The sequence below is a fragment of the Urocitellus parryii genome, chromosome 3 (assembly GCF_045843805.1).
Source record: "Urocitellus parryii isolate mUroPar1 chromosome 3, mUroPar1.hap1, whole genome shotgun sequence".
Taxonomy (NCBI): domain Eukaryota; kingdom Metazoa; phylum Chordata; class Mammalia; order Rodentia; family Sciuridae; genus Urocitellus; species Urocitellus parryii.
In genome coordinates, this window is record NC_135533.1 from 62,847,368 (window position 1) to 62,857,609 (window position 10,242).

The 10,242-nt window shown below is 36.9% G+C and overlaps 1 protein-coding gene across 2 annotated transcripts in view; it reads right to left on the reverse strand.

Annotated features, from left to right (window-relative positions):
• Positions 1 to 7,207, reverse strand: part of Hgf (hepatocyte growth factor) — a 73,293-nt gene extending 66,086 nt beyond the window's left edge. For both annotated transcript variants that reach the window (XM_026384974.2, XM_026384973.2), the window contains exons 1-2: positions 7,077 to 7,207; positions 210 to 375 (exon numbers count right to left, since the gene is read on the reverse strand). In XM_026384974.2, the coding sequence (XP_026240759.1) occupies positions 210 to 375; positions 7,077 to 7,164 (254 nt within the window). In that variant the 5' untranslated portion in view covers positions 7,165 to 7,207. The remainder of the gene's footprint in view (positions 1 to 209; positions 376 to 7,076) is intronic.
• Positions 7,208 to 10,242: the final 3,035 nt, after the last annotated feature.

A 10,242-nucleotide genomic window follows, 5' to 3' on the forward strand; every position in this document is an offset into this window, starting at 1 on the left:
CTTTCACTCAAGCCATACCTCCCTCAACTGAAAGATACATCTTCTATTGTAATGAGGTAAATCTAGAATTCAATTTAGTTTAATGGGCAAAGTACATATTTTGAATACAAAAATGAGAGAAAAAAAGTAAAACACAGTTACAATGTATACACATTTATGTGTACACAATATTTGGGGAAGTATCTTAAGAAGGAAATTCAAAAACTTACTTGCAAGTGAATGGAAGTCCTTTATTCCTAATACATCGATTGGCACATTGGTCTGGAGTATTCATTTTTTTGGTTTTAATCTTCAGTAATGGGTCTTCTTTGATTAGAGTTGTCTTAGCTGACTTTTTGAATTCATGGAGTGTATTTCTTCTTTTCTTCTGTCCCTCTATTAATGCAAAAAATAAAAAATAAATATAGGAGAAATCCTTGTAAGGCTTATATAGAAAAACAAGTGCTTAAAGATTATCTACAGCAATTTTATTCAGTAACATACTAGGTCTCCAGGACTAGGGGGTGGAGTGAGTTAGGGAATAGTTAAGAGCAAGAGAAGACTACTTGTCATACAGATCTACATTCTTTCTTTCAAGTGAAGGATGCATTTCAAAATAAGAATACAGTTCATGCTAAAAAAAATAAATAAATAACCCTATGGAAACAGTTGTTAAGTAATTAGGAAGGAGTTCACCCTAAAGAAGTTATATTCTCCAACCAGCATGCAAGCAAGCATCTGTGCAAAGACTATACCATGCCATGCTTCATAAATAAATTTTCCATTTTCTTTCTAAAATTGGTTCTTCTGTGAGTTAAGTGTTAATCAGTAAGACAATTCAAAGTGAGAAACTTTTCACTAAAAAACACAGTGGACAAATTCTTCTGATCTGCTTTTGAAATTGTTTCATACTTTTCATATTTTATCCCTCTCTTCTCATTTACAACATAAATGTTTTCTGTGCTTCAGGGCATTATCTCTTACTATCACTGAACTGTTTGTCTTGAGATCAAGCCAAATGCTGTAAATCAAATGTATGTAAAACTTCATCCTTTAATGTAGCAATATCATTTTTCTTCATGAAAATATAAGACCCTAAGATAACATGAACCCTCCTACTAAAAACCTGAAAAACAGAACCAAAACATCCTCTAGTCTTAATCTTATGGATAACTTAATAGTTCAAAAATGTATTGCTTTATTCTTGGTTTTCCCAAGTCTAATAATGATCATCATCTTTATAATATGGATCAAAATATTTTATAGATTACAGCTGTCATATAACAGGTATGAACATGATTGGGCCCCTTTGCCTGTCAATCTCTTGAACACCCTTATAACAAAGGCAGTAATGATGCCTTCATTTTCAAAGCAAAGAAACCAACAACCAGGGAAAAATTAATTGACCCACTTAGAAGATCTCAGATTGAAAAGCCAGCTGCCCACCTTCAGAATTACCACTCTGAACTACTCGCCATGCCATCTTTATCTAAGAATTGTCAAGAATGTCTGCGGAAATATGATTTGTAAACATTGAAGATTCGGTTCACAGCTATCAATTCAGAAGAAACTTGGATGGTAGAACAGGACATGCATTCCTGATCTTTATGTGATACAAATGTGTCAAGAAAAAATGGTGAAATACTCTGTGCAGAAAATTTGGAAATCTGGCTAGCAAAGTGAGGTACCAAGAATGGCATCACATCCTGAGTTTGCCAGAAACAACTGGATCTAGTTGGTTTACTAAACATGCAGATGCTATTTATTAAAGTCTCTCTTAACCTGAAGTCCACAATAAATAGAGAAAGCATAAGGTATTTTAAATTTTTGGTTCTCTGTAAAACTTTAAAACAATCTCCTAAACACTAGTGTAATTCTATAAGGATGCTTTCATTTTTCTTTTTCTTCTTCCTTTTATTTTTATTTTTATTTTTTGCTTTTCTTTGCCCTATAAGATAGAATGGCTATGGGGCTATGGTACAATAGATACAAGTTAAAAGATATTTTAACATAAAAATTCAATCAACCAAATGATCTATCAATGCTATTTAATGAAAATGGGGCCAAATACCTTGTATAACATTGGCAGAGAGATGATAATTCTGGCCAAATGATTTAACTACCTGAACCATTAATGTACCAATTATTTTACAAAATGAAAAATACATTAATAGTGAATGACAATGAATTATTTAAGCTATACTCATTAAATAAGTATTTGGAAATAAATTTATAAATTTGATAAAAACCATGTGCATATGCAAATTTTTAGTTTTGTTTTGAAGTCCCTAGCACCAAAAAAAAAGAAAAAGTAAAGAATTTTTATCCTTTAATTTCTGACATCAGAAAATAAACGACTATTCTGTCAAAGAAGACATAATTCTTTTGCAAAGTTTGGTTTCTGTCACAGACCATGTTAATTGGAGATAAGTTTTTCCATTTAGACTTTTCACTTCCTTTGATCTTACATCACTATTTCTTTGGTGATCTGAAATAGTTCATAGCATAATAATTCGATTTCCTTTGCAAGGTTGAATATTTCCCAGAAATAAATACTAGTTGGTTGATGGAGAAAAATCTATTAAAAACACTGTTCACCAAGATGGAAAATCGATATGTATTTCTCAAATGAATTCCATTGACTAAATTTTTCCTGATGTATAATGTGTTTATAATGTATTAATTAAACATGTCAAAGTGTAAGAGAAGAGCTTAAAAATACATTTAAAAAGTCTAAGACAAAATGAAATTCCTAATACAGTTTAGTAATTATCATTTAAAATAGAACTCCCAATCAAGGGTCTGGTTTGCTTTCTTAATACCATGCAATATGAACATAAGAAATGAGGACTATTTTGAAGAAAGGGGGTCACTGTGAATTTCTTGGTTTTATTCAATTCTACAGATCCTCAGCTGCCCTATTGAAAGGTCTTACTGCTGTATCACATAAAATACTCTATTCTTGCTTACCGGTCAGTTTTCCATGGCTAAAGATCAAAAAGTATTCTGAAAAACAAACCAATCTCTAATTTTCATTTATTAGATCATAAATAGAAGTAAAAAGCTGATCTGGGGCTATAAAGCTCAGCAGGGACAGTCAGAACCAGATACCAAGCCTCCCTCCTCACTACTGACTCCTCCTGGCATATAAACTTTGCCTTATAAGTCACTTACTCTAGGTCAGTAACTAAGTACCAAAAATATAAAGTTCAAGCTAGTTGTATATCAGACACCCACGTATCTATAAAATCAATCTCTCATTCAATAAGAAAAAATTCAAAGCATAAGTCATTGGAAAACAGCATCTGAAAATAAAATTTCTTTGCTGAAAATAGTTGCAACTTTGCCTTCCATATGTATTAACAACTGATGCTTGTTTTACCGAAAACAGTTAAAAGCCAAGCTTCATTTGGGAAGAAACTCAAAAATATCTTTGGATCAGATTTTTTCCTATTATTTTTGTGTGTGACTGTTAGTTGAAGTTTATAAACAAAATACTGAATTGAAATCAAAGGGTAAGAGATCACTGCAAATTTGTCATGCTTTCCTGTATTTTAAATCATAACTCTTTTTTTAAAACTTTTCCCAGTATGGGAAAATATTCCGTAAGCTATATTTCCTGAAGAACCTAAAGTCCCTATTTTAGATCTGAAATCATTAGGATGCTAGTGAAAACCTACAAACAGAAAGCAGGGTCAAAAGTATCAAGGTGCTTGAAGACAGACACATTTCTCCCTCTGGTCCCAGGGTTTCACACTCATTTCTCTCAGTACCTCATATATTTTCCTCTATATGGACTAACCATTGACTTCAAAGGAAAATCGTGCAAGGAAAGGATTTGCAGGGTGTGAAGAGAAGCAGGAATTTGGCTCCACATATTCTGAGAAACCTACCTCCATGATTAGTGATTAACAATTTGAAGTGGCAAGATGTTAAGATGAAAGTATAATGAGAATTAATGGAAAGAAAGGATTGTGGCTGGAGATGAGAATCACAAATAAAAGTTCCCATCTCCACTGTTAGAATCAGAGCTCAGAAGTCACCAATCAACAATCATCTCCCCTTCTTTAGAAAAAGTAACCGAATCACAAATAAGGATGACAAAAGGAGATTGGTCAGATTTAAACCAAATGTAGCTTTTTGAGAAGCAATATTATAATCTCTTCCACGGAGATTTATAAAGTGAAGTGATCAGTGGGGCTTGACACGCCTCCTTGATATTTCTCTCCATCTCCTTCCTTGTTCAGGGTTTCATTGTTATAGAAACCCCATCCTAGTCTCTGATGTCACTGTCCACTTCTGCCTACAACTCTGTCCACATAGCAACTGAAGTAACCACACTGAAGTAGGACTTCAGTCAAGCATCTTGTCAATGCAAAACTTTCACCTGCTGCCCACAATATTCACTATAGAGAACACATGTTGTAGCCTGCAGGCTTTTCATTCTATCTCATCTCACTGTTCCAGTCACAGGCCAGATTCCCCTTCAGATTCCCAAATGCCTACTGTGACTTCCCATGTGGTGGTCTTTCTGGGGCAAAGGTGATACTTTCTCACCTCTACACTTTTAGCCACTTTTGTCCTCCTAGCAAAGGTACTAACCAGAGTACCACTCATTTTTCATACTTTTGGATACCATATACCTCATAACCCTGCTTTGATTCACTAAGCTAGGAATGAACTCTTAATGATAGTATAATAGCATTTCTAAACAGAGGGTTGTTTTTTTTTTTTAACCTATCTTAGCCAAACGATATTTCAGAAGTACATTTCATTTGATTTTACTGCTTCTGGCTTCAATATAAGTAAAAGAAAAATGATTACACATTTCATTCACATAGACTTGGTAGAATCTGATCTCTGTCTCTTAGCAAAGATATTAAGACAATTAAGGTCTTTAAACTTCAATTTTTCCATGTAAAATAAATCCAATAATTCCAATCTTATTAGAACTAAATAAAATATACTTTAGAAATTGTTCCATAACAGTTGCTTAAAAAATATAGGTCCCTTCCCCATTTGTTTATATTACCCAAAGACTCTTGGACATTAGGTACACATTTAATGCTTCTTTTGTTAAAGAAGATTGGATGTTTGTTTCCAGTGTAAGTAGAAATGAAGAGAAGGTCATTCAATCTCCAATGACTCCAATAAGGATCACTTGGATCAACCATATTGAATATTTCCTAAGAAACTTTTCAAGAACGCATCTCCACGATGCATTCTGTTCATCATTGCTGTGAACTTACAGTACCCACTTCTTTTCTAACAGTGTGCTAATTTGATATAATACATGGAAAAGTACAATGAAAACAAAAATAAGTAACAACAACTTTACATGTTCAATTTTAAAATACTTAAAAAGAACAAACTTTATACGCTGTAAGAAGGCTACCCAGTTTTCATTGTGGAAGTCATTTTTTTTTTTAACTATCAAATTTGTCACCCAAAAATGGCGGGCCCTCTTTTGAGTATAATTTTAGCATTATCCACTTCAGGAATTATTCATAACATATATGTGTAATTCTCAACTGGCCTCTCCTTGCCTGCCAGCATACACTTGGGCTGCTTTCTCCCTATAGTCAGGAAACGCAGTCATTTCAACATTAGCCAAAGTGAAATATAATTACAAATGTATATCTCCTGCCAAAACTTCGTAATGCATGCCAAAAACAAATAGACATTGTCTATGGTTAATCTACTGTTTGGGTTTTCCACACTGTGCTCTCTTTGCATTAACACAGAGGATTTCAGGTAACTTTTATTCTACTTCAGCACAACAAATTATAATCTTTTAAAGGGAAAGCCATCAAAAACACTAGCCATGATTTCAACTTTTGCTCAACATCCCCTAAACTAGCAATGACTTATATGAATGCATTTTAACATGACACATCTCAAGAATGATAAACTGCTTGATGTGCATGAATTTCTTTCTCACCTCCTCACAGATCTTACCTACATGACTATAAATTGACCTGCTCCAAACAGTTTCATTTTCCAAAAGGGCCACTTCTCCAAATAGAAGAAAGCCAGGTAAGCTAAATAATTTTTCTTATCACTTAGCAAATTCTTGAAGTTTTCAACCATTGTATTATCTCAGAAACTAGATCAGAAGTCTGATAAATTCCATACTTATCTCAAGAGATTCAGCCAGTTCTGTTTTGCATTGTACAAACCCATGTCTGCCATCTGGGCATGCGTTCCAGTCTTTTATTCCCCTGTGCCTACCCTGGATGTTCACTGCCTTCTACTGTTGGCACCCCAGTCACCACAATGATAATACAACCAAATACAGATGTTTCCTCTTGTCCTGATAACAAGAGAAAACTTCCCACACCATAAAATGAGATCTCTAAACTTCCAGGCACTCTGAATGCCCAAGCAACTCCTGAGCAACCTGCAAATCCAAGGAAGAAAGTAGGAGCCTGAAAGGAACAATACTGCATCTTTGATCTAAGTCACACACAGTTTTTGCCTCCCAGGCACTGCAGTTTCAGGGGGCAGGCATTCCATGCCCTGAAAGAATGACAACTTAGATTCTGAGAGGCTTTCTCTTTCATTTTTATAACATGCATATAATCTGAGTTTAATTTGTCTGCTCTAAAGGAAAACCTGTATAACGTCATAATTTGGCTCTGCATCTTGACTAGATGATGTGGGATAGTGAATTGTCTTGGAAAATTGTCCTCTGGAAAAAGCTGAGTCTCTGTTGGACTGACCATTCCTCTCCCCTCTTAGGACCAGACTCTTCAGCTTTTTTAATTTGTCCAAACCAACAAAGTTCCAGCCAGTCTCTGTACTTCGTTCTTATCCCATAATTCACAACTGTTAGGCTAAATGAGATGAAGCTGGGTTGGTGGGGATAGGGGGAAGAAGGGGTCCTCTGGGGATGTTAATTATCATTTTAAATGCTTTTCAAACAGAAAAAGAATGTCAAAAGAAAGCATAATGAAAGGTTTGGAAAACCCATACCACACACTGAGTTAAGCCAGGATGCTGGGAATAGAGAGAGAGTGTGTCAGAAGGAAAGGGGAAGGCTAGCAAGACAGAGTTAAAATAATAATTATAATAAGAAAAAAAAAAAAAAAACTAACCTGCATAGGGGATGGCGATGGGAAGCAGAAGGAGATGTAGGAGGACGTGCTGCAGCAGCAGGACTGGCAGAAGTTTGGTCACCCACATGGTGCTGCGGGACGCGCTGGTGGGTCCCACTGGAGGAGATGCCCCGGTGAAAGAATCCTGTTCGCAGTCAGTGCCTAAAAGAGCCAGTCGGCTCTGAGCTGCTTTTTATTGCGATGAGCTAAGTTTGTTGTGTGATTAACTGGAAAGATCTAGGTCTGAACTCCCTCTTACGGTAAGAAACTGTTTAACAACAGCCCTTTACTCTCTTCCAGCCCCTCCCTTCCTCACTCCCCCCACCACAACACCCAACAGATCCCACCCCCCACCACTCCCCCCGTTAAGAAAGAAACTTACAAAGAAAAGGTCACCTGGCCTGAGGCCAGCTCCAATTTGGAAGCTCAGGCTCCAGATCCTAGTGGCTCCTATCCGAGTAGGGAAGGGAGGAGCAAGACTCAGCCCAATAGTTAAATCAAGGCACAGGCAGAGGACCAATTCGCTCAATTTAAACAGGAAAATACATGTGTTTACATATCTATTTGGGAAAAGAGGAAGGGGAAGCAGCATAAGAAGAAAGCAAAGAGCTGCTTTTCTGCGAAATGTGCCCCAGCTCCTAATCTGTCTAGTTTCACTGCTGGAGCAATCTAGGGATTCAAATCACAGACTGGTTCAAATCACACCGGTTCCCTGGGGTTTTAAAGACAAGGAGAGAGGTGGGAGGGAGGGGAAGGAGCAGATCCCTGGCACTTTCAGCCTAGGTAGAGAGGGGTTAGGTAAGAAAAGGGTGTGGTTTTGTGAGACAAAAATAAATAAAAAAGAACAACTGAAGCTCTCAGATTGTCTAGTGTGAGGATCACCTTGTCTGATGGGCTCAGGGCAGGCAATCTTTTTCAGACATTGTGCCAAACTCCCAAATCACCACAAATATACCCAAAATAACTTGGCTGATTTACTTGTGATGGTTCCTATTAAAATGTCTAAGAGACAGTCATTGTCAATTGCTTATCTCTGACAGGTAAATAAATATTCCATTGACAATATGTCCTTGTATATATGTACATCCATATAATTTATATATATATATACACACACACACACACATATCAACATGCATGCACTTTCTAAAAATAACTTTAACTGGAAATTTCTCAATCTATTTTAATTCCTGAATAATAAATGTATTTTATATTTCTTTTCTCTAGCTCTGTTCTGCACACACCCACCAGCTTCCTAAAGTTGAGGTACAAGCTTGCATGGGGGTGGAGGGGATTCATAAGTATCACATTTTGATGAGATCATTGTCTGGACTTCTCATTTTATTCAGAAGATTATTTTTTCTTTACAATTTGAGGGGGGATACTCTGATTACATTAGGCAACAACTTCTCTATCTCTAATGGATTTTGAGGCGTCCTTGCCTCTGTGTATCTCCGAGATGGATACCCATAAGAACCAGCACCACTGTAACAGGAAGGGAAAGTGAAGAAAAACGTGGGAATGACTCCAGAGCCCAGCGCAGCTGTACAGAAGTCATAGTAGGCAAAATCAATGTCAGTCACAGAACAGCCTTTTCTCCCCTCCACATGCAGCTTCCCCACCCCCACTTCCAGAGAAAGCAAAAGAGTGAGTAGCAGGAAGGAAGGAAGAGAAGGAAGAAGAAAGAGAGGAAAGAAAGAGAGTAAAAAGCAGAGTAAAATAAAGAATGAAAAAATGAAAGAGAAAGAAAGAAAGGGAAAGAAAAAGAAAAAGACCCGCCTGATACTTGCACACATTTCTGCGATGGGATATTTAGGGAAGGGAAGGAATAAGAGAATTCCTTTTGAGGGGTCCATTTTATATTACCTTTTCCTAGTGCTCACCTATTTCTTTGATCATTTTTGCCTTAATCCTAATCCATGTATGTGCCATTTTGTCAAAAATGAACCCAACTACTATGTATGACTATAATACTCTAATAAAATGGTTTTTAAAAAGACTGTCAAATTGTTTCATGGCTGGATGCCTGCCAGGCTAAGCCAGGGTAACCACCATAGCCCTTGAGTAATGGTACTTGTGACTCTACTGAAAAGACTTCAAGCAAAACACAGAGTTGTAAGCAAAAGTTTAATAGAGTGAGAAGTGAAGGTAACATACAGCATGGGGTCTACATAGACCACCTCCAAGAAAGGACGGTATGCACACAGGGTTGGAGTTTTTAAGGAACCTGAGTCCCTTGTTCTTACCTCAATTTCCCTGTTCCCCTTAATGGCTTTAGTACCCTTTGGATGGCCCTCAGCAAACTTGCCTTTTGAGAGTCTCAATATGCTGATTGTTGGGGTGATTGGGTAGTTGTGACATAGTTTTACCATAAGGGAAGTTTGTAGGTACTTGGTCACAAGAGAGAATGGGAACATTATTCTGGAAACAGGTTGTGAGGGAGATCTTGATATACCAGACCCCACTTCTCTGATGCTTATGTGTTTCAGTTAGAGTCCCTGGGATTTAAGTAATACTTTCTTCAAGGGGCTTTAATTATCCACAAATTGGGGAAGGTTGGGCATTCAGCTCTCATTCCCAAATGTTTTCTTGTTTAGATAATGCTCCCTGCTGTTTCAGTTTTATGGATCTTGGATTTTTCTTGATACGTAGGCTTAGTATCTCCCTCTTCTTAACTGTTCATGGCTAACTAATCTACCTAACATTTCCCTCTCGAGGACAAGAACCCCTAAACTCTTTAAGATTAATTGACTGTGACTAATTCTGGCTTATTCCTGATGAAAGGTGCAGCATTTAGGGGAAGGAAACCCCAAATCCTTGTTTTCTGCCAGGTGAGTGAGGATGTTCCAAGGGTCCATAGTAGAAGGAGGAGTCATCTATTGATCAGTGTGCTATATTCCTTATAGGAGCTGGGGAATAACAATTGTCAAGTAGTACTGGGGGACAATGGGCAAGGCAACATATGAAATACTAGCTAGGATGACTTAAAAACAAGTCATGAGAAGGTCCTTCCACCAATAAGAGATGCCAAACAAATTATTCCAATAGTCTAGAAAAGACAAGGTTGAGTCCTCCATCTGTGATAATTAAGTTTTACTAACCTGGACAATACCAGAAATATTGCCAGGATTGCCAGAAATGTATACACAACACGATAGCACGTTCC